The sequence below is a fragment of the Pseudopipra pipra genome, chromosome 9, assembly GCF_036250125.1.
Source record: "Pseudopipra pipra isolate bDixPip1 chromosome 9, bDixPip1.hap1, whole genome shotgun sequence".
Classification (NCBI taxonomy): Eukaryota; Metazoa; Chordata; class Aves; order Passeriformes; family Pipridae; genus Pseudopipra; species Pseudopipra pipra.
In genome coordinates this window covers 19,893,905-19,918,615 of record NC_087557.1, presented here as the reverse complement: position 1 = coordinate 19,918,615, position 24,711 = coordinate 19,893,905, and the positions used below count along the sequence as shown (strand labels likewise).

At 39.5% G+C, this 24,711-nt stretch overlaps 1 protein-coding gene across 7 annotated transcripts in view; it reads left to right on the top strand.

Moving 5' to 3' along the window:
• The first annotated feature begins 271 nt into the window (after window positions 1–271).
• PATJ (PATJ crumbs cell polarity complex component) overlaps window positions 272–24,711 on the top strand; it is a 145,277-nt gene continuing 120,837 nt past the window's right edge. For 3 of the 7 annotated variants that reach the window (XM_064665018.1, XM_064665022.1, XM_064665016.1), the window contains exons 1-12: window positions 273–423; window positions 6,340–6,396; window positions 6,479–6,645; window positions 8,309–8,491; window positions 9,814–9,953; window positions 11,747–11,945; window positions 13,602–13,730; window positions 15,359–15,571; window positions 18,657–18,759; window positions 19,922–20,013; window positions 21,267–21,405; window positions 21,679–21,813. In XM_064665018.1, coding sequence (XP_064521088.1) covers window positions 6,375–6,396; window positions 6,479–6,645; window positions 8,309–8,491; window positions 9,814–9,953; window positions 11,747–11,945; window positions 13,602–13,730; window positions 15,359–15,571; window positions 18,657–18,759; window positions 19,922–20,013; window positions 21,267–21,405; window positions 21,679–21,813 — 1,522 coding nt within the window. In that variant the 5' untranslated portion in view covers window positions 273–423; window positions 6,340–6,374. Of the gene's footprint in view, window positions 424–6,339; window positions 6,397–6,478; window positions 6,646–8,308; window positions 8,492–9,813; window positions 9,954–11,746; window positions 11,946–13,601; window positions 13,731–15,358; window positions 15,572–18,656; window positions 18,760–19,921; window positions 20,014–21,266; window positions 21,406–21,678; window positions 21,814–24,711 lie in introns of all 7 variants that reach the window. The other 4 variants (XM_064665023.1, XM_064665017.1, XM_064665021.1 and 1 more) reach the window with 4 other exon arrangements.

Genomic DNA, 24,711 nt, shown 5'->3' with positions numbered 1-24,711 from the left:
TGACAGGCAAGGACTATGTGACAGAACCACGACTTATAAACATACTGGGAGGTCTGGATCAGCTGAAAACTGATTAAAAAGTTAATTTCTGCTCCGAAGTTTAAGCTCTGCACTTCCCACAGCGGCCAGACCCCGTGTCTCGCTGGTGGGCTCAGCCCCGTCCCCTCCCCGTGCGCTGTCCCCGCACCGCCCGCAGGCCCGGCGGGGCCGGGAGGGGCCGATTCCCGGCCGTCCCTCGGGAGGCGGCTCTCCCGCCGCGCCGCCCCGGCTTCCTGCGCCGCAGGTGAGGCGGGATCGCCCCTCGCTTCCCGCTTCCGCCCAGGTGAGCGCCGGCGGCCATCCCGCCGCTCCCGGCATCCCGCCGCTCCCGGCCATCCCGGCATCTCGCCGCTCCCGGCCAGCGCCGCCGCCTCCCGCCCGCAGGTACCGCGGGAGCCCCGCGGGTGGGATGGGATGGGAGGGGGCACGTAGAGTAGGCTCTGCTAGAGGACTTAATTCCCCTTCGGACACAGTGGTGTAGATCCTCGGGTGAAATTATGTTTATAAATATCTAAATGGGGTTAAAAATATCGATATTTATCTGTAATAAATATTCCAACCTGCCAAGAGGATGGATCTCTCTGCTCGGGGATGCCCAGCAATAGAATAAGAGGCAACGGGTTGAAACTGATGCACAGGAAGTTCCACCTGAACATGAGGAAGAACTTCTTTCCTGTGCAGTGACGGAGCGCTGGGATTGCCCGGAGGGGGTGTGGAGTCTCCCTCACTATAGATATTCCAAAACCGTCTGAACACAATCCTGTGCCGTGTGCTCTGGGATGACCTTGATTGAGCAGGGAAGTTGGACCAGATGAACCCACTGTGGTCCCTTCCAGCCTGAAACATTCCGTGATTCTGAGTGTTTCCAACCATCTCCCGCTTCTCCAGTGCCTGACCGATATCTTGCTTTGGACACCACCTTGACCAGGATAGCTGCGGTCAGGGTACCAGCCTGCACTCACCCAGAGACTCCCCACCTCAAAACTCTTTAGGTTTCATGCACTGGAGGTTTTGGCATCATTTTAACACCAAGGCTTAGTGTTAGGGATGTGATAGAACTGTGTGGCTCCCTATGGATTCTGAAGGCTCTCCCAGGTGCTGGAGACATCTTGGTATCCTGTTGTTGTGCAAACAGTTTGCATTCCTTGGAAAGGCTGGATCGTGATGGGAAGAGCAGAGAAGTAATGCACCCATTGCAACACTTCTCGTCAATGCTGGTCAATCCAGAGATTCTTAGCAGAGCATGTTTTTGCTTTGTTTAGGGATGATTAATAGGTGTTCCTTGTAAATTTTTGAAGCTTAGAAGCTCAGCATGGTTCCAGGTCTAACAGCCCTGTTTACCCATGAAGTGATTTGTTAATCATGTACACTGTCGTCATAGTAACTTTAGGATTTATTGGCAAATATCAGTAGAATATCACAATATTTAGCTCTAAAACCAAGTTTTCGTGAGCTTTGTGAGAACAGGTTTTGAGACCATGTTATTGCTTCATGGAGAGCAGCTTTGGCATGAGCTCACCCTTCTATTAGACGACAGAGAACCCACACCGGCACTTCCCTAGGGGCTGAAGTCCGCAGGAATTCAGGTTCTGCTTGTTAAAAGTTAGCATGCCTGGAGAGTGAGTAAGACTCCTCTTGATCTGCATGGGGACTGGTAATCACAGGTGCAGAGTGTTGGGTTTTCTTCACTTTCCTCATCCTGTAGTCACTGATCATATGTAAAAACAGGACTTGAGCAAGTTTCCCATGGATTATTTTTTATTTTTAACAATATTTACCTTTGACCTGCTGTACCCTGGAGATGTGTGGTGTATCTGTGTTCAGGTACTCGCAGAAGTGTTCATTTGTTTCTTTCTATTGCCTGGAGCAGTCGGTGCTGTTCCACAGCATTTTTTATAAATCCTTCAGCATTGCACAGAGCAGCAGGTTCTGGTGGTTTCATCAGAAAGCTGTGAGCATGCTATGCTTGGTTGGACTGAATTTTTCTGTACATTACGAGAAAAACTGAGCATAACACGTAGGACAGCAAACTATAGGTTAGAATAGTGTTTTTTTCACACTGTGTACTCGCTTGATGGCATGTAAATATAGTTTTGAATATCTGAAGTTACAGGTGATGCTATGTTAGGACAATTTAGGATTAAGATCACACTAACAAATCCTGTTTTCCCTTGCTTTTGCTTTTACTTTTTTATCAACTCTGAGACTGAAATTTTCCAAGTCAGAGGTCTCTCTGATGAGGAATATGATATGCAGCTTAGTCACTCCTGATAACAGGGCCAGGAAAAATTCCAACTGCATTAGTGCAGAAAGGTGACTTTGGATTGGGATGGAACCCTTGGCTGTTGCTGTGGCAGACTGCTCAGGTTGGCTGTGTTAGAAGCCTTTGAAAAATAGCAGCAGTTAGTTAGCACTTTTGGATTTTAATGTCCAAAAAGGTTTCAGCCAGGCTGAGTGGGGAGGAGACCATCCCATGAGGCAGGACTTTTCCCGTAAGGATGCAGGTTGTTCGAGGCCAAGTTGAAGGATGTGGGACAGAAGTGGTTGTAGGTGAGTGGGGAGGAATGGGCAGAAGAATCTCTTCTGGTTAAACCATGTCCTCCTCCAGACCCCAGCAGCACACTCATTCCCATCTTTCAGCAGCCCTTTTTGGAGGGCAGGTGTTTGTCATGGGATGTCATGTTCCCTCTGACTCTGGGATGCTCCAGGCTCGAGCGCTCCGTGTCTCCATGCGAGTGGCAGTGTCTGGAAGGGGGCTGATGGCAATGGAAGACTTAAACCTTTCGGCTCTTCTGATGACCTCTGCTGGCATCAGCACGGGGGAACTCCTTTTTCCTAAGTGTGCTTTTGAAGAAGATCCAAGTCTTGGGATTTCATACAAAACCTCATGAAGCTTTCCTGCTCCCTCAGATGGGTTGAGTTCAGCTCTCAGAAGACATTGAAACTCCAAGTTCATGCTGTGCTGGAGTGTGGGGCATGTCCTGGTGTTAGAAAACATTCAACTTCCTTAAATTCATCAATTTCTCAATGATTTTATGGCTATATTGGGAGCTGTGACATAAATGTTGAACTGAGGTTTGTACTTTTGTCTACCCATAAGATAAATAAATGTCTGTAGAACTCAGACTGGAGCAGAGAAAGTTGAATGTGGAGTGAATGAACTGATTTTAACAAGACAAAACTAGAGTGTTTTGGATCATTCTTCAAATTTAACACCTAGGAATGGACTTTCTAATTTAGCAACTGTATGTTGACACTGTGTTCTGACCTAGGGTGTGTTTGGAAAATGTGTAATGATAACGTTTGTGCTCCTGAACATGAAGAGAACAATAATACATGGATTTGTGAGTTTCTGTGGTGCCCAAAAGCCAGTCTTAGAGACCTGTCCTCAACTATCCATTACTTGAAAACTCTAAATTAATTTATGTTTTCAGGGATCCCTTCACATCAGAAGGAGCTGTTTATTTTTTTTTCCCCACTCTCTTTTTATGAAAGAAAGGAGAACAAAGAAATACTGCGGGTGGTTTTAATGTATTGCAGAAAAAAAAAAATCATTAAAAAGCATTGCAAGCTGGCTGAAGGCCAGTTTTGATCACGAGGAATCCCAAAGTGCTGTGTAAACCTGAACTGTAACACGAGGTCCACTTGGGCATCCACCAGCACGAGTAGCTCTTAGTGACACTTTGGAGCAGCTCAAGCTGAAACTTTCTTTAATCTTTCCCCCCCCCCCCCATTTTGCACCTCCTTCTCCAGGGAACTTCAGCCTCAATGGAGCCTAGATCTCTCACCTGCATTCTTCTCCTTAAATTTAAATCTCCAATTTCTTTGGGTCTGACCCCATCATCATAACTGCTGTTGTTACACCCTCTGTAGTGGGAAAAAGATTAATCTTGGGGATGGTCAGGGTGGCACTGAGGCTATTTTGGTGTGGGATGGGTGTTTCTCATGGTGCAGTTTGCTTCTGCTGCAAGGTATGGGCACATCCCTGTCCCTTCTCGTCCCCCTCTGCCAGTGCTGGCAGCTCAGAGCTAACTGGGCAGAAAACTCACCCTACCAAAACGTGAAGGATTTTTTCTGCATGTTTAGCTCCCTGTTCCAGCTCACTATGGGATCAGATGAATGGAGATGGAAAGGGAAGAATAAATGCATGAAAGAGGGCTGGGGAGCTGGACCAGCCTCTTGGCTTTGGCTCTTAGATGGGCATGGTGCTGTCAAGTCGTTGTTGTTTCCTGCCATGCTGGATTTCTTTCCTGCGTTTAGTCTTTTCTTCACCCCACTGCTGGTTTAAAGGTATTCCAGGCCACTTTTCCTCATAGGAGTTATTTTCCATCCGTTTCTGATTTTGGTTTACTTGCTTTAGAGGTTTTTTTTTTCCTCTTTTATCTGCTGGTGTGAGGTAGAAAGAGGAGGGAAGCGAATGGGGGGAAGTAAAACTCGGAAGAAAGAACAAATTTCCATATTCTTTGTCCTGCTTTGTTATGGTTCATACAGTATTTTTAGTTGAGGAGGTTAAGTTTTGTCTTTTTGGTTTAGATGAAGACTCAGGAGTGTGTAAGGAAATGGCGTTTTCGTCTGTTCTTCAAAAGCAGATCTCAGCACAGAATCAAAGGCTGCTGCGCTCTTAGAAGTGTTTTATTTTGAATGGAAAAGAAAATAAAGCTGCAGCACTTCCAAAAGTTCAGATGCATTCCTGAAAATCTTTCAGGGGTTGTATGGCTTTGCTGCTTCAACTCTTGCTATGAGTTTGATTTAAAATTACCTCCTAAATCTGTTAATAGTCTTGCAAAGCAACTAATTTTGCCTGGCCCTGGGTCGAAACAACACAAACCCACCAAGTTCTGCAGGAATTCCTTCAGGAGCCAAAGGTGCTTAGATATGCACAGCAAAGGATGCATAAATCTAAAATTGTGGTTTGTGACAAAACTGTATCCGCTTATTTTTTTCATTAGGTAAATCAACTTAATACGACTCTGCAGAAGAGATGCTACTCACCTGCATAATTAATATTTCGTTAAATTTAACAGTGTCCTCCCAGAACTCCAGATGTTTTCCATGTGAGCACAGACAGTGTCAGCGGCAGAGCTGAAAGGATCAGAGGTCCTGGTGGGAGAGAGCCCTTGGGATGTGCTTACCCTGGTGTCACATTTACCATATGACCCTTTCTGCTCTTGAATTGCAAGATTAAAAAAGCAATATAAAGAGCTTTTTTTATATAGATATATAGATATAGCTATTTTTGTACCAAAATAATTCCAAATATATAATTCTGAAATTACATGGTTATAGACTGGATATAATTAAAATTATGTAAATTGTGCTGTTAAATGGCTGACTTCTTTCAGAGGAGCTTGTACTAAGTGAAGAAGTCCTGTTCCTCATGTGTGTTTTGGTAGAGCTGCCTTGATAGATTTCAGACTGACAGGCTCCACATCAACTTAATAACATGCAAGCAAGGGTACAAATTTATCATCGCTGCTAATTGCAAGTCTGTTGTTTTTATACTGCCATCTAGGCCTCAGCCCCAGTTGGAGACCTGTTCTATTTGGCACTGTGGAGAAGCTTTATAAAGGATATTCTGCCCCTTAAAAGGTTGATAAAGGATATTTTGCTACTTGAAAGCTTGTCATGTACATAGAAAAGAGAAAGGCAATCTCCTGCAGGAGGAGAGAACAGGCTTCTTTCACCTGTTTCCACCACTGAGGCTGTGATTAGAATTGACCTTCCTTAGGAATGTGTTAGAATAGGGATTAATTTGCCCAATTCGGGGCCTTAATTCTGTGCTGTCCCATGAGTGGAGGAAATTTCATTGTTTTGTAAAGAAAGACGACGTTTCACCTACATTGCCATTCAGCAGGGCTGAGCTATCATGAGAAGAATGTACTGTCTACAAATAATTAATCAGTGTAAAAGTATCTTCCAAATAATAACTAGATTTTAGCTCTGTGTCAATATTCAAAATAATTTGGTTAAACATAACTAAATCTCAGTTTTCTTTCCTTTTCAGTCTGTTTTTATAACTGCATTTTTACTCATATTTGAAAGTTGTTTGTATTCCTTTCTGTGTGTGAAAGGAAAAGTACACAGAGCAAGGAAAAATTTTTAGGTGTGCTTAGGCTACAGTGCAGTTAGGTATGTTGAGAGCTTTGTTGAATAGTTGGGGTAAACAACTGGGGGTGGTATTTTTTTTCTATTAAATTCGTTGTAGTTAGCTTAGTATTTTATTATTGCATTTATCGTGTGTTACTATTCTGTTTGGATATATCATTTATTAATTTGATTTTTTTTTTAAATCTCATCTAGGTTATTCTGAGGTTATTCCAAAAATACCCCTCAACATGCCTGAAAACCCTGCGGCAGGTATGTGCTCTGAAAGTGATTGCTTTTGTGGGGCAGTGAGTAAGGAAGCTCCATTCCTAACCTGGACTCCTTTGTGGTGCAGATAAGCAGCAGGTGCTGCAGATTCTGGATCGTCTGCAAGCAAAACTGCATGAGAAAAGGGATTCCCAACACCAGGAAAACCTGGCTGTTTTACGGAACACCCTCAGGAGCCCCTTGTTTAACCAGATACTGACTCTCCAGCAATCCATCAAGCAACTGAAGGAACAAGTGAGTGTAAAATTACAGTTGTTGGTGCGATGATAACTATGGGCAGCATGGAACTTAAATCATGATGTGTAGGCGTGTGTTAACGAGGGCGCTCTTGTTAATAAGCTGTAACATGGTGTGAGTGAATGTTGGGCTTTTTTTCTTTTGTGAAGCTGATATCAACAGTCGCTGCTGAAATGAGAAGTGGTTTTGCAACAAACAGGTCAAAGGGCAATGTGCTTTGAAAGGAATGCAGGAGAGGCAGGTGTTGGGAACCACATCGATCAGAAAAAAGCATCTGTGAAAGACATCAGCTCCAGTACTTTGAGTTCTGGACAGTGTTGGACTGGGATCCTTTGTTTTCCAGAGAAGCTAAATATGTTTATCAGCTCACTGGCAGCATCTTTCCTCTTTAAAAGACATCATTGCTTCAGTTCCTGTTAATTTGTACGAGAATGGTTAACCTGCTTTGGGAAAGAAAGTCTAGAAAACCCCTCCTAAAGATTTGCCAAGCTCCGATGCAGACCTACCCAAGCTAGTTTTAAAATTACTTGGTTTCAGCAGCAGTCAGAACTTATGTAGTTTGGTTTATAATGCCAGCTGACATTTAGGTTTTGTGGACATGGGCATCCATGACACATCTGCATGAACAGATCTCACCCTGCAGTTAACTTAAAATCAGCAGCAAAAGCTCAAAGTCAGGGCCTGAGCAGCAGCAATCCCTGTCTTGGCTGCACCTGCCCAGCTGCAGATGTAGCAGGGTGGTGTTAGGGGGACAAGGCCACCTTGCTGTCATTGCCAAATGTGTTTCACATATTCCTCCCTGGGTGGCTTGGTGATGGCTGTGACATTCATTATCCGTTCTTGCCATATTCCCATACGTTCTGCATCTCTTCCTTCCTTCCAGAGCTTGAATGCGTGTCTGCGTACTATTAAAAAAATGTATAAAAATACAAGTATATTTAAGATGTGACTGTGACATAGTGGATGTTACATCCAGAATGTTAGGAATTCGCATATCTAGAAAATTTAGGTTTTCTTGAAATTCTGTTTAAGGATGGGCAGTTTCATTCAGGATGGGATTTTCCAGTTTATTATATCACACTTGGAATATTTCTGCATTTCTTCATTATCAGTCAGGACTAGAACTGCAAGTTCTAGCAGTGATAGCACGTTCAGTGGTAGCTAGTTTGTACCAAGGCTCTCTCTGGGGAAGGGATAATACAGACCAGGCCTTGGGCTCCTGAGTGACTCTCGGAGTATTTGGATTTTTGTGCCAAAATTTTATACTGATTTGCCTGACAATTGCAACAGTGCTTGAGTGCCTCTTTAGCGTTTGCTGCTTTTGCATGTGTCGTTTCTGAAATATCAGAGTGAAAAGAGGATAACAGGCATAGGCAGGGAAGACGCATGAAAGAAACGAAGAAAAAAGTGGAGTAGAAACACAGCTGGAACACTCAGAGAACTTTCCTTCTGAAAAACAGTTTAAATTTTATATAGTAGCTTGGTTGTAGCTTAAATTTTAACGCTGCCTAATTTATACAGGTGTGTATATTTGTATGAATAGGCATATATGAACATGCGTACACTTGTTTCTTTGGCAGTCTGCACACAGCATGGTATATGTGGAAATCCCTCCTTTTGTTTTTTATAGTTTTCCCACATCTTTATTCATTTTTAACAGCTCAATTACATCCCTCCTGACCGCTCAGTAGATTTTGATTTTACTAAGAGAGGGCTGCTTGTGTTTGCTGACAAATCAGTCGCTGCTGGGACACCTTGCAGTTCACCTGGACCCAAAACACCTCCCTTCACTCCAAACCTGGGAGTTAATGAATTTAACATGATCATCCAACAAATGGCAAAGGTAAGGCTCTCCAAACTTATTTTGCTTTAGGAGTACATTTTCACAATGCTTTTTTGTTGCATTTCTGGGAGCGTGGTGCCTCGTAACCAGTACAGAGTAGAAATGTGCTGCGGAAAACTTTACCCTGTGGAAGATAAAGTCAGCAGTAGAAAGAAGTGGTTTGGTGGCTTGTTTTGTTTTTTTCTTTCTTTGCCAATTTTTTTTTTGTCTTGCTTCCTGCCGCATGCCCCAACACAGTAAAGAAGTTTCAGTTGCCAGAAAATGCTTTTGGTATTTGATGACACTTAGTTGAAAATGGACATTTTCAGCAGAAACTCGTTTTGATGGAGACACTTGTTTTATCAAGTATATTTTGAATTGGAAATGTGCCAGCTTTGTTAATACACGAGCAGTGTGAAGGATTAAAAGAAGTAGCATGTAATATTTTATTTAACTCTTCATTTAGTTTGGTTTAACTTTGCCATGTGGATTGTGAAAACTTGTGATTTAAAACTTATTCTTATAGAATTTGTACAGGTGCAGACATCCACACACGTGGGATTGGCATTTATACTACAAATGTATTGTTCTGTGTTACTCTGAACCATTAATTTAATTGGTTAGTCATGCCTTTCTGTATTAAGTAACTGTTGCTAATTGACTACCTTAAGGTAGCTGTAATATTTTGAGCATAACTCTTCTCATTAGTATGTCATTAACTCATCAGATAAAAGATTTAGCAGTAAAGACTGCATGTTATTTTGGATAAAGCAGCTGTGATAGTAGTGCATTCTCTGAATAATATTTCCCAGTAAACAACCCCAGAAATCTTGTATTAAAACTGAAAAACAGGCAGTTGCAAAAGCAAACTTTTTTAACATTAAGTGTGAAGTTGCAGGGAGGGGAAGGAAATTAATTTCTCTATTTAAAAAATACAGTCTTTTGAATGCACACCTAAAAATCAGCATTAAAAGCAAGGGGAGCCAAAAGACAAGTAATTTAGTTCAGCTATGCAGCATTTCCAGAAATCCCAAATATATTGCTCTAGACAGCACTTCTTTCATAGTTCTCATCCAGTTTGGAATTCATCTCATAATGTGAATGAAGTGTGAAAGCAGCTCTTAAATTCCCTGAGGTTTCAGAACCTCAGAGTGCTTGCATATCCAATACGTTGCTATATTAAAAATAATAAATGGAGGAGCTTTTATAGAAATAACATATTCGGTATTTTGCCTTTCTTTAGTCTTAGGAGGAGAATAATTCTTCCAGTGTTCATAAGTTTTAAACTAGCTCATTCTATTGCATTAAAAATTAGTAAATAATTTTATTTTCTGTTTTATTAGGGAAGACAAATAGAATCAATAAAGATTGATAAACCTTCTGTTGGAGGTCTTGGATTTAGTGTGGTTGCTCTTAAAAATCCCAGCGTGGGAGAAGTTGGTATCTTTGTCAAGGAAGTCCAGCCAGGAAGCATAGCTGACAGGTGAGATCTTTATAATTGTGTTGGAAAATTGTACTTTCCATGGAGGGAAAAGTTACAACATTCACATTGAAAACTCCATCAGAATAACATGTTTATCTGGGTTATCTGGTGGGGTATTTTGGTGGTGGTATCTTGAATTCTGGCTTTTCAACTGAAGGGACTCATGTTTTGAGGATCAGATTTTCAGATGACTTTTAAATATCTGAGCAATTCATAAATGGAATTTCCAGAAGTCATGACTCACTTTAGAGAATCTTGAGAACTGATTAAAAAAAAACAAAAGAAAACTCAGAAAAGAATACAAGGAAAATAAAAATTAGATTCCTTTTTAATTTTTGTGCATTGTGTCCCTGAAAGATTTTACCCCCCCTTGTTCCTTTATTTATGTGCCGCTGACAATGCCCTATTTATAGTTGGTTTTACTGTTTGTTTCCTGTGTAAATTTAGATCCACTTCTCCCGACAGATCCCTGCACAGATGTCATCATAGAATCAAGGCTTCAGGCAGTTTCTTCCTGTATTGTCTGTGGGTTTTCACCCAACAACAAAAGGCAGAGCAATCCTTTAAAAATAAAATGTGATTGTAAAACCACAAGAGTTGGCATGAGACAAATGCAGTGCTCGGAATTATGTTTCAAGAAAATGTGTCTAGATTTCAAGTCATTGGTGTCACTTTTTAAATAACACATGTCAGGAAGTGCCAACACAGGATGACAAAAAGAGTGGGGAGAGGTTGGAATGATAATGGCGATGGGCCCACAGAGAACACACCAGAGAACACTTAAAGAAAAGCATATTAAGGCTCTTTCAAAGTGGAGACAGATGGACTGATCCGGATGTCAAAAGGAGGGTGAATATCTCACTTTAGGATTTGATGACCTGCTGCTCACTTTCTTTGATGAGAGAATCTAAAATATGGTTAGTGCTTGAAGAAAGTGATTTCTGGGAAACATTTTAAACATGGCATGATAAAAAGGAAGTTTAAAATGCCTTAGTTAAGATGTGCAGTTACACTGTTTGAGAGTTTATAAATTTCCCCAGCATGCTTCCCATTTTGCTTCTGAGACAAGATCTCCTGGAGATTTTTTTTGGATTCCTACAGAGCTTTGAAGGCAGTGTCTGTCTATGTAACAGTTTGGTCTCGTGCTCAGAATGAATATTTAATAAAGGAGATGAGTGATGGTTTCTCTCTTGTCACAAATCTAAATTCATCACTGGGATGAATTAACTGTGAAATTTACATTATGTCAAGGTAGCAACTGAACTGTGTATTGCTCAAAGAAAGTTTCATGTGTGAAGCTTGATACTATAAATTTTAAGTAAAATATAAGTATGCAGCTCATTGATCTTTAGATTAAATAATGATACAAAACAATATCAAAGCCTGAGTTGTGGATACTTAGAGATAGTAGCATGTAGTGCTAAAGACAATGAAGAATAGTTCCTAGTTTATTGTTTAACTAGAAAAATAATTTTTTTCTGCTTTGTAGTTCAATATTAACAAGAAAGGATGAGGGAATTTCAATTAATTTTGAGTAGAAGCAAAATAAAAAATTGAAGATATTTTTGTACCATGATAAAGCTGGAACACAATGTGTCTGGGCGGTGCAGTTTACAGTGTGAATTGCATGTAGTTTGGAATTTGGTGAAGACATCCTAATAACCAGATTTTTAAAATATATAAATGTTTCACTTTGCACAACTATGTATTTTGCATGTTCGTATTTAAATTACATGAGCCCGATGTGAAGTCACTCTGGTGCATTAAAAAATTGCTTTCAATGTTTTGTTAAGGGATCAAAGACTGAAGGAAAATGACCACATACTGGCCATTAATTGCACCCCATTGGATCAGAACATTTCCCATCAGCACGCCATTGCCCTCCTCCAGCAATCCACGGGATCCCTGCATCTGGTCGTGGCCAGGGAGCCAGTTCAAGGGAACAGCAGAACTTCAGCTGTCTTATTAAGTGATGTAAATCCACCTGAGACTGTGAGTTGTTGTAATACTGTCAAAATCAGATTTTGAACTTTGCTGGATATTTTGTTCATGTCTCTTAAGTGTTTGTGTTAGCAAGTTTTACATGCAGGGATTTTTTGCTTTAATCAGATTTTATATGTGATGACATTTCATTTAGACTCACCGTGCAGTAAGTGTGAGGCTTCCATTGCAAAGCTGCATGGAGCTGTTATAAAATAGATCCTGGGTTTTTATGGGATAGCAGAAGCTTTAATAGATCAACATATTCTTAGCAGCAGGGTCTGTTCAGCATAGGCTGGGTAAAACATTTTATGAGTATACTCAGCTGAAACCTACTTGAGCTCGGCAATTAAAGGTGCTCTGATTACATCTTAAAAGAGAGTAAAAGTAACCTGCCATGAACACTGTTTGAAATATCCCAACCAATTTAAACTTACACTGCTCAAACGAAAAAGCCTTGTCTTTGTTTTAAAAAACAAACAGAAATTACCTGTAAAGAACCTCTCAGTCACTGTTTATTTATCATGGGTTTATCTGCAAATTTCATTAATTGTGAACTCATTTTGTTTTCCTGACAAAGGAGAGCTTGTCACTGGGACAGGTAATAAATTAGGGCTGAACTTCCATCTGTGTTCTACCGATATGTTCCATGTGGACCAAATTCCACTGAATTTGGTCAAACTGCACATCTAAATTCAGGGATTGCAATATTGGAATCTTAATTTATTATGCTAGTAGATTTTGATGGAAATCTGGGTAAAAGCAGTGCTTTTCCGTATTCTCAGTAATTATTTCCCTCATGATTATTACAGAGGTAGTGAAATCTGAAGGCTTTAGTGGATAATCAATATTGTTTATTGCACTGAAAATTTTAAAGAATTAAACTTTAACTGCTTTTTCATTGAAAGATCTGCACTGAACAGACTAACAAAATAAAATACAAATATATATCTCTACAGGGGGTCCTTAAATTTCTTTTATGATATTTAACTGGCTTTGGCAAAGATTTTCAGTATGCTAATAAATCCTTTATTCACAGAAGACTTAAATCTGCCTACTCTGCTCCATTTTGGTTTCTATGAGATATTAATCTGACAGAAACATTGGCTGGGTTTGAGTTGCTTAACAGCTTTGTTATTTTCAGATTGTCTTGTAGAACATAAGGTCATGGTACAGTGTAGCTTGGAAAATTTGCTTCCAATTCAGTATGGCAGAATATTGTGTTGTGCTATTAATTCAGTACTGGTGGTGTTTAGAGTAAGTGGAATAACAGAAATAAGAATTTGGGCAAGGCTAAGTGAAAACTAGGCCAGTGCAAGCTCCTTGCCCTTGTTTTTCCCTCTTGTTTATAGTGTTCTTGATTTATGAAAAACTGAAAGGATAGTTTTCATTTTGGCAGGAAAATCTCAAAATTGCTTTTTCCTAGTCAAGCTTTTTCCTAGTATCCTGTTATCCTGAAAGTGAAGGACAAACTGTGTGTTTAAAAACAGATGATAAATCCCACTGCGTATTTATAAGGAAATGGAGCTGAGTGAACAAAATCCCACAGATCTCCAATATGTGGGGTGGAGAGAGAAAATTGCTCTGATTAATTCTCGTCATTCACGTGAAAGTGAGAAACATTGATGATCGACTCAAATTAAAATCTCCTGTTTTTATTAATTGCAGATTCACTGGGGCCACATTGAAGACGTTGAGCTGATTAACGATGGTTCGGGATTAGGCTTTGGAATTGTAGGAGGAAAGTCAAGTGGAGTAGTTGTAAGAACGATTGTTCCTGGGGGATTAGCAGATCGGGTAATTTGTTATATTATGTCACTTCTTGTTTGATTGTAAAGTATAATTAACTGGTTTTGACAGTCTTAAAATAAACTAATATATTTAAACAAAAGGAAGCTGATAGCATCAAAGTCTGAATGCCAACATATACTTCATAAATAAATATGTTGAAGGTATGATTGAGGAGAAAGTCAGCACCTGATATAAATTAAGTTGTTTCTCAGACATGCTTTGGCTTTTGTAACATTGTTGAACATGCAGAAATTCTGAGAAGTTGTCTCATATTTTCAATACTTTTTATATTTTCAGTTTTTGGTCAGTGTGGGGGAGGACAAATAAATACACTGTAGAATTTGACAGCATCTATAGGGGCAAACTCTCCAAATGAGAGGATCTGTTCTATTGAAGTCATTGCATTACAAGATTCAGTTTAGAGATTGAAAATGTCCTGGTTGTAGTGGATTTCATTTCCAGGGTTTTTGATCCCTGCCTTGCAATCTGACCGGTTCAGGGAGACACTTAGGTTTGATGCAAAGGCTTTTGGAGCTCCTGATACTTTTTGAAGTTGCACAGGTACAGTTTTCAACCTTTGATTGCTCATGTTTAAAGACTCGGTGCTAAGTGTTGCTGCATTTAAGAGCAGAACACTTGCAATAACAAAACAGATTTGGATTTTTTTAAGTGAATTTGATCATAGTGAGTTACAATAGCTGAAGACTGGAACCCATACAGACAAAGAGAGAGGCTAGGGTACTTCCTCTAGTATAGGATGGAAATAAAAAATAGAAATTTGAAGAACTTTGCTGGACAGTGTTGGCTTTTGCTTGACTGTATCCCCCTGAACCTGTTCTGTATAAATGAGTATTTCTTGATTATTGTCTAACACCTGTTTTGCTGTAAGGAATGAAGTGTTTTGGCTACCAATGAAGCATGTAAGTTAAGAACTCACCACATCATTCTCAGCTGAATGAGGACATCGTTAAGAACATGTGAAATAATGATGCATATACATGTTAAAATTGGATGACTTTGTAAATGAGTTTGAGTTGGTTCTGGGAATAACTCTGTGATTGCTGTATAAATCAATGCACTGAAGCTGGTGGAGCTGTGCTGATCAATACTAGTTGAGGATTTGGTCCTAGGAATGCTTGCTTATAATAGAAATTATGATATAGGTCATGAATCATAATTATCAGGTAAAAATGGTTTATATGTAGTCTTGTTAGCTTCACTGGATTTACTCACTCAAGTTGGAGTTATTCATATGAGAAAAGAATTGCCAGGCTAATATAGAAGTATTAGGAAAAAGTCTAAAAAGTCCTAAATCAAAATGCTGTGCTTTCATTCTAGCCCCTGTCCTGTGAGGATTGTTCTATGAAATAGCAATACATGACAATTTGTGAGATTATAAAACATTGTTGCTCTCTGTTTTCTCCTAAATGAGCAAACCAGTGGAAAAAACAGCTCGTGATTGTGCAAACGAGTCCTTGAATTATTTAGTATGTTGCCATGGTGGTCAGTTTGCTGGTGTTTTCTCACATTGGTTCTCATGGCCATGAAGATGCCATAAAGTTTCAGTTTTGTAATGGAACAGATATTTTATATATAGCCTGGAAACATGTTTTCAATTTTATTTGTATTTGAAGGATGGGAGGCTCCGAACAGGAGATCACATCTTACAGATTGGAGGGACCAATGTGCGAGGAATGACAAGTGAGCAAGTTGCCCAAGTGCTGAGAAACTGTGGGAATTCTGTTAGGATGATTGTTGCAAGGGACCCCAAGTGTGAAGTCATGGAGGCTCCACCAGCTCCTGTGAGCTGGCCAGTCAGCACATTACCTTCCCTTCAAAATGGAAATGTAAGTACCTGCTGCTTCCTTATGACATTTTTAAGTATGTTTGTGGCTTGTGATCAGAAAGGAAAGAGAGAACAGAGTGTTCTTGAGACCTAAAGTACTACTTCTCTCTTGAGTTTCCAGATATCGTGTGCTTGTATTTAAGTGGTCATTATTATAACCCTGCCTTCTATAATTTTTCCCTTTTTCCTGTATGTTATTAATACCTGTAATCTTGGGATTGGAATGACCAGCTTTACAGAATTTATTTCAGAGTGGATAATTTAATTACCAAGACCATAAACATTATCGATAAGTGGTACTTTTAGTTCTCCTTCTTAGCTCATTAAATTTTTGCTAATCAATCATTTGTAAGTGGATTTAAAACTGGACTCTGAATTTGCCTGCTCTGAAATCCAGAGCGCCACGGCCACACCAGAATTATTCAGCACAATCATCTTTTTATGAAACATAAGTGTAATGTTTTCATAGTCTACACTACTGTCTGTGATAGGAAATATATCTAAAAATTTTGAAACTTGTTTTAGCAAATCTTATCATGGTCATATCAAAGTCTCTTGTTTTTGAAGTCATTCTTTTCAGTTTTGAGTAATTAAAATCAACAAATGCTACACTAAGTGTACAGTAGGTCTCGAAACATAAACAAAGCTGTGCTTGTGTACCATCTGCTGCTACTGTGCTGCTTAGATTTAGGTGTAGAATCTGAGTAGCCTTTTCTTTCTTGTTTAGTTTCTTGAATGTGAGTGAAGAGAGGTATTTTTTTTTAAGCACCATTTTTAAAGGTCAGAGTAGAAGTCATATTATTATAAATGCACTTCTTGCTTGCTGGGCTGCCAGTAGCTTTGTGTCTTGCATTTCTGGAAAACTGAAGCTGCCAGTTGAGTATTTTGGGTCCTTCTCAAGCTCCTCTTCTCCCAAGAGGGGTTGGTGTAGTACAAAATGTGAGTGGGAGAGAGATGGGAAGAGGGGATTTATGTACGTAAGGTTGGAGTCTTAAAGGTGGGTTTGTCCAATACTCTGACAAAAAGCTTTCCAAGAGAATCAGCATTGTTATGAGGTACTTCTTTTCTGACTGGATCATATTTTCCAAGGCCCGTATTAGGGAAAAAATAACATGATGCTAGTTTTGTTTCCTCTACGAAGTCCTATTTTTCTCTCTTCGTGTTGTCCCTAATCAACCCCAAGCACTGTAGATGCTGCAGCCTTTCTACAATATTATTTCTTCTGGATGTATTTTCAGTGTCCTCCTTATGCCTCCTATGTAGTTTGGAGGGGAAAAAATAGTTTTGCAATTTTATCTACTTCTTTCTGGATATCATCTCTTTTTTCTGAACTAAATAGTGCCTTCATATGTAGATTTGAAGAAACTCCTTTTCCTGGTGCTAGGAGAGATTTGCTGAAGACAAGATTAGTGGCTAAACTGAATGTATTTATTAATTTAATGTTGATTTCAATGCTTCACCTTTCCACTTTGTCTGAAATTTTCTCTATAATCTAATTTATCTCTGATTTCTGAGTACTTTCACTAGCTGTGAGCTTTGGAATAGAAAATTTTTTCCTTTTTTTTGCAAACTAGCAGAAAGGCATTTTTAATAGATCATTGGTTATTTTCAGTTTTATATTAATATTTGATTTTCCTTAAATTTCTTATTTCTCTATTGTAGTAGAGAATAACTGAAGCTACCCTACATCTGTGCATGGGTACAAGAAAACAGACTTCTCATCTGTACTCTCCAAGATACTGGCAGCAATGTTAGCAGCCTACTTGTGCTGACTCTGCTTAGGCCTTTGCACTTTGATTTTTCCAAGCTCCCTTCTGATGTTTTGCATTAAAGCATTGACTCTGAGGAGCTTTTGACTGTCAAAACAGCAGGACTCTCAAGGCCATAGCTCCATTTCAGGTGTTTCTATAGGCTTGTTTACTCTGTAGATAAGTGACAGAGTCAAAACTTATCTTCATCTCCATCAGCCTCTTACGGAGCAAGGGAGTTGGGAGGCATTTAATGAGTTTAATGACTGTGCTAGTGGAGGGAGGTGTGTGTGATGATGAGATAGCTGTCCATTGATTTCTCTTTCATTGAAAAGTGCAATATGGCTATAACTCCACCCTGCTTTTAATATGGGTCTGTCCAAAGCTGATGCTTGGCAAGCATTTGATTAAACTTATCTTTTTCACTCCCTTAAGAAATGTTTTCTAGTTTCCCAGTCCGTTTTTTGCTGTTGGCAGTGACAGTATCCCCTCTTGATTTCATCACTTTAACAGACCTTACTCTCATCATCTTCTTTTTGATCTCATTGGGCTGTACAATCTGATTACTGAAAACAAACAACTCTATGTATTTTAACTTATCCGTTGCAATCCCAGATTTATGTGCTTGATTGTTTTTCTCTTTGGTCTCACGAATGTCTTTACTGTTCCATGTTTGAACTCTTGTCTTGCAGTTTAGATTTTTACTGGTCAGAGGAGAATTGCACAGACATCCTGAGGCAGCTTTGTAGGGACTTTACAAATGAATTTACATTACATTTACAAAGGAATTATCTCCCTTTTCTGATAGGTCTTAAAAATGATTTTATCTGAATGCAAACTAATGAGGCTTTTGTGTCCCATTGCAATGGACAACCTGGAGGCTTCTGGTTCTCCTTGCAGCTTGATGGTGGTCAAACTTGAACAGGATCACAGCAAACATCAGGACTCACATTTTAAAGGGAGAGAAGAAATTCTGAGGGCATTCAGGATTTTTGTTGTCTTGAGGGATTGCCTGGGAAGTTTGTTGTTACCAAGTGGAATCCAAAGGGAAATGGCCCCTGAGTAGTGTAATAAAAACCTTTCAATAAAATGTTTATATTATACCTCTGACAGCTATATGGATCAGGTATTGGGAAAAAATTTAAAAAGCAAACAAAGACTTTGGTGACACTTTATTTTCAGCAAATCTTGGTTATGTCTGTCTTACAAATACAATCCCTCTTAAAACAGGAAAATCAAAATCACTGCTCACTTCCAAAGATCTTAATTAACCTGCAATATTGTAACAGTACTGCAAAATTACAAGATTTTTTTTACTGTCTTATGCTTTATTTATAGGATAATATCAACCTTTTTGATACCTATGACGTTGAACTTGTAAAAAAGAATGGGCAAAGCCTGGGAATAACAATTGTTGGATATGCTGGCACATGTGATGTAGGTGAGTTCTACAGGATGTAGTAGGTCTAGGACAGGGGCTTCTCAAATACCCTTTATTAACTATGGGGAAAATGAATAGCTCCTACCTGTGGTAGGATATGGGGACATGCAATCAGCTGGGTTTTTTCCCCTAAATCCTCTTTAAATTAGAGCTGTTAACTTGTCTTTCAGATATTGGTTGCACAAATGATAATGTCTTTAAAATTGACCCAACTGAATATCTGGTTTTACACAAAGGGGTAGTGCTTTTTATCCCTCTCCTTCCTTGTGGGAGTCGAGGTAATTTGGGAACATGGTGCAGCTGGAGTTGCTCTCAAACGCTCTTTGTTCCCAGGAGATCCTCTTGTGTTGCCAGGCAGGAATCCCAGGCCAGTGCAGGGGGCTGGGGAGGGGCACATGTCAGGCAATGGGAAAAGGTGAGTTTGAAGCACTAGTTGGAGGGGTTTTGTAGAGCATAGACAAACCATGTTGGGCAGGTATTTGATGAAGGTCAGTGTCCAGAAAAGGATGAATGGGGTGTGAAGATTTGCCAGAATTAAAGATCAGTGTTTCTTATTTAGCGTGAGTTGGTGGAAGTGTTAGTGTTTCGGGGTTTTTTACTGTTTTGTTTTGTTTTGTTTTTATTTCCTTGTTCTAATTAGAATTAATAATCAAACGTCAGACATGACAAAGGACGGCTTTTCTGATTTCCATGTTTCTCTTTTTTTAAAAAAAGAAAAATCCTTCTTCATTAAGATTTAAAGTACTAAATTCTTTAGCTGTAAGATGATTGAAGTCCTGATCAAAGTCCTTAAGCACATACTTTACTTTTAGCTTAGTTAGTCCTATTGAAATCAAATGCAGCATGGATTTAAGTGATTGTGGTTTAAAGCCTGGGTAAGCAAAAGGATGAATCCATGGAGGAGGCAGCCTTTTGTGAGCCATTTTAAGGGAAGAATTTTGAGGTCAGTGTACAGGTGGTTGTGTCAGTGCTGGTTTTTCCACCAGAGATCCTCAGTCATTTCATGTCAAGTTGTGTGAGCGGTAACATGCAAATATTGGTGGTTTACACAATCATCACTTTATGGAAAGAAGAAAGTGTGTGAAAAAGGCTGGAATTAAAAATCTTAGTCAGAAAAGAAACAGATTAGGTTAATGCAGTGACTTCTTTTTGTCCTCTCCAGCAGAACCTTCAGGGATTTTTGTGAAAAATATAATACCTGGTAGTGCTGCTGACCACAATGGCCAAATTCATGTCCATGACAAAATTGTTGCTGTAAGTAAAATACTGTTCTTACATATTGCTGTAGAACTAGTACTTCATTACACATCTCAGTGCTAAAAGAACAACGTAGTAGAGACTTTCAAAAATTAATTAAACCTCCTCTGCTTTGCAGAAGAAATAATTTGGTGGTTTGTATTTGTTTAGGTAGATTTGTGACAGAAATGAGCTTTGGCTTGCTGTGGTTAAAGTATTATTTTATATTCAAAGAAGTAGTAAATAGTAGTTAACTATGAAAGAGGCAAGCATTTGGATTAAAGTGTTTCAGAGTGGAGAATCTTGGCTTTTGGCCTGCAGTATAGATGAGCAGCATTAACTTCCAATTGAATTGCATGTGATTTGCGTGAGGATGGTTAAGATTTTGCAAGATGTGGTACATTGTTTATGGTCCTTAACGGCTGTGGAGTGTGGATGCAATCAAGATGTTAATGGTCACAAATTAGGTTTAAAATCCCAAGCTTTATGTGTAGAAAAATGGGGGAAAAAAGTTGAATAACAGTGAATTGAATAATAGCCAATTTTGCATTCACAGTACAAGCAGGAATGAATTACACAGTCCTTTTGTTTTAAGAGATAATATTTATGGAGATATGAGTTTAAATTACTTTTAAAATGTGTGCTATGCCAGACCTTCCAAAGTCAGCTTCTCCTTTGTGAGAGCAAAATTTGATACAACATTTTATCTGCAGGTAAAGCTCCTATTGACGCATGATCTGACAATGAGGTGAACAGAGTATTTTGGGTGTAAATTAAAATATCTGAAAATGTAAGAATTGGACTGTTCACAATGGATTGAACAAACAGATGTGTATATAGACTTGTTTGGGGCATGTTAGAAATCTGTGAGAAAACAGTGATAATGAACTGAACAGAATTCCAGGTTGACTGCTCTGCTGGGGAGCTTCAATCCACAATCCTTGTCAAGACTGGTTTTTGTAAACAAAAAAAAATCAGGGAAAATCTGTGCATATGTGTATCAGATTAGTAAATTCTGCTTTGTGGTTGCCCCATGAAGACAAGAAATTACTGTTTTGTTTCCTTTTAAAATGCATTTTGAAAATATTATCTCATTAGTGAAATGTAACTGATTTAATGAGACTGTTTTGCAAATACTACTGTCTTGGGAGAATAACCCTATAATTCCTGCACAAAATAGTATGGCTGATGGTTACAGTGTATGATACTACACTACATAGCCTAAGAATGGAAAACAATTACTATTCTTTGATACAATTTTCTTGTTTTAGGTTGATGGAGTTAATATACAGGATTATAGCAACCAAGAAGTGGTAGAGGTATTGAGGAACACAGGACAGACTGTACGTCTCACTTTACTTAGAAGGAAACCTTCCTCTACTATTTCTTCAGAAAGACCTTCAGATAGAGGTAATCCTTTTTTTCTCTTTTTTCTAGCAACTGATTTTATTTTTCACTCAGTTTACAGTTACCTCATTTAACAATTCAGGACTAGATACAACGTGATCCTAGATTTTGTAAAAGCACACTGTAGAAAATGAGATACTTCAGAAGGAATGGAAAGACAAAAAACCAAGAAATTCAGGAAAATTAAGTGCCTTCCCCCCCAGAATTAACGAGGTGTTGTTACTACTTCCTATATTTTGCAGCATATGATTTGGTTTTTTTCATTTGTTCTCACAGTGCAGCCAACTGTTCCAGTCTTTGTGTCCCCTGCAGCTGTAGAGACTGAAATTAGTGTGGACACTAAGAATGAGGGAAAACAAGAACAGAAGGATAATCTTCAAAGTGAAAAGCAGCAGAGTCTACATGAAGCAGGTAGATAGGATATCTTGCAGTGTCTCTTCTGAGCCTTGGGACTGTCTTTAATTCATTTTCAATACTGACGGGCTGTCATGGCTTATTCCATCTTCAACTTTTACCTTGTAATGCTTTTTATTCAGTTCCCTCAGAAGTAAAACTCTACCTGTTGGATCTATCGACTCTCTCACCCCACCCTGTCCCCACAATGTGCATTCCGTGTCATCATGGGGATCACTGATGAAGACACTGGATCACATCAGCCCTGTAGATATTCAGCTCTGCTCATAACTGGGTGCCAAGCCATTCATTAATGCTGTCTTTGGTCCCTGTGCTCCATCTGGTTTTCAGCCTATTTAGCCTATGTTTCCTCAGTTTCCAAACGGGAATGCTGATGTAAATGGTGTCAAAAGCTTCAGTAAAGTTGAAGTGTGTTACACCTTCATCCACATTGCTGTCTTGCAGTCAGATTGATCACTTACTTGGCAAACCTATATTGACTGTTCCTGATTTGTTTTCTTTTCATTTGTGTCTTTGGAAATGGATTCCAAGAAGTCTCTCATGATTGCGGGGCCTGTAAGTCTCTGGATCTTCCTCCTTGTGTAAAATTTGCCCTTTTCCAGTCAATAGTAATCCCCTTTGTTTTGGGAGGGTTTTTTTGAGGTTATAGGCAGTGGAGGTGCAGCCCTTTCAGTACTCTGTAACAGATCTCATAGACTCTATAGAGCTGAAAGTTCAGTGAGTCCTCTTTCTAGTTCTGGTCCTGCTCTCATGACCTGAGGTGTCCTGCCAGCAGTCATCTGAGAGAGATTTGTTCATCCTCCTGTGCTGCCAGGGCCCTGAACCACAATGCTGGGTGAGCAGCATCAGGAGATGGAACTCCCAGGAGTTCATATTTGTTTCCTGATCCAGTGTTACCTCACTCATATCCATCTTAATACTTGGACTTGATGATCTTAGAAGTCTTTTCCAACCTGAATGATTCTGAAATCTTCTTGCCTTCACAGGCCTTGGACTCTTGCGGACTATTTTCATAATATTCTTCTGGTTTCCTGTGCAACATCCCTAATGCCCATTTGTTGCAGTTTCCTCTTTTGACACTGCAGTAACTTCATCAGAACTTGTGTCTTAGACATAAAGACCTGATAGCTGGAGTTTAAATTAAGCATGTTTTTAACAGCAAAGGCAAATGGACAATAGGGGCAGGTCTCAAAGACTTGCTTTGGGTTTTAGCTGACTTGGGAATCAAGGTTGGAGGTCTTTCCAGAAGGCACACTTCAATTCCCCTGCAGATTTCTGGGCTTTTCTACAGGAACTTCTGGGTGAATTTATACAGCTTGTGTTAAAGTCAGCATAAATTATCCTTATGCCTTGTAGTTTCTAAGATATGTAGATGTAATAGAGGATTCTAAATTACGGCTGTCAATGAATAACGATTTTGCTATGATTGTTGAAGATCTGTCAGTATTAAAGACAACGTGGAAACAAGAGAAATGTAGCAGTTCCTATATTCCATTCTGTTTTACTTTTCTGTCCAAGCCTTTTAACCAAACATCCTTTGTTGTGACTTTTGTGTGTTCCCAGAAGTAGGAAGCCAGAACAGAGGCGGTTGAGTAGCTGAGAGTTGAGGTTATCAAAGCATTGTTTTAGCTGTATGAGTAGGAAAGCACATATTGATTTGTAGTTACAATGGACTGATGACTTAAGGGCTGAGTAGGAGGATGTATTTAGGGGCAGAAGAGCCAGAAGGAATTAGACTTGCTGTGGCAGAGGCTGGAAAAGAGCAACACATGCTGTCCTGTATCACTTACATAGTCTTTTTTGACTGTGGAACTTCCTATGAATAAAGTATTTTCTTTTTCTACTGAAGTGAACAATATCTCTGTAATCAGCTCCTGACCACTGGTGGTTGGGTTATCACAGGCTACAGGTGTCTGTTCTGATGCAAAGAGAACTCTCTGAGGGATTTGTTACCCAATACCTGGTGCTGTGCAAATACGGTGTGTCAGTGCTGGGATCAGCTTATGCTGGGAACTAAAATTTCTTTTACCTGGCTTGAAGGTAACAAACTGTGTTAGTCTCAAGGTGTATTGGATCCATGGTGGTTCCTTGCAAGGGCGGTGTGATAGAGCTGCATTTCATTCCCCAGAGCATGATGTAGCACCTGTACTAGGAGATTTTCCTATTCTCCCATGTATCCAAGCTTCCCTTACCTTGGAGAGTACAGGATGATGGGTTTGCATGCAGTATGTCGTGGAATACCGGAATTTAAACACTGAAGATGTTGTTTGTAGTTGGATACAGCCCTTGATGCCATTGACTGTACTGGTCCTCCTTGGCCAGCAGGAAAATGCCACAGGCAAGGCTTTGGAACTGAGTAACGAATCGGGAGCATTTAGTGCTGTGGGAAGCAAGTCCCATTGCTCAATTAAACTGTGGTTTTCCCTCTGAAAAACTTTCAGGTACAATGTTCTGCAAAAGCTTTATGCAACTATAAAGTGTGTGTGCCTCTGTTAAAAAGTCGCATTACTTAAGTTGCAAATTTTACTCCTGCAGAAATACGATGTATAAGATTTCACCTCAGAATAGAATTTAATGGCCAGGTTTCAATTCCAAAGATAGGTGCTTATTTTGGACGTGGTGATGGGCACTTCATTATAATGGTGCTAAAGTAAATATGGCTAATTTAAGGCTCTGACTAAACTCTGGAAATGCTTTTAAAAGTTTAATGTAAAAGGTATGTTTTATAAAACGTGTATTACTTCCCTTTAAGCCCAGTTGTGTGAAATTCTTATTAAATTGTGTTTCCTGGGGAGGTATTAAATAGTAATTCTGGCCAGGTAATACCATGCTTAAGTAGTTCTGTTACAAAGGCAACATGGTTTAGGATGCAATGTGCACGAGGCCTGAAACTCT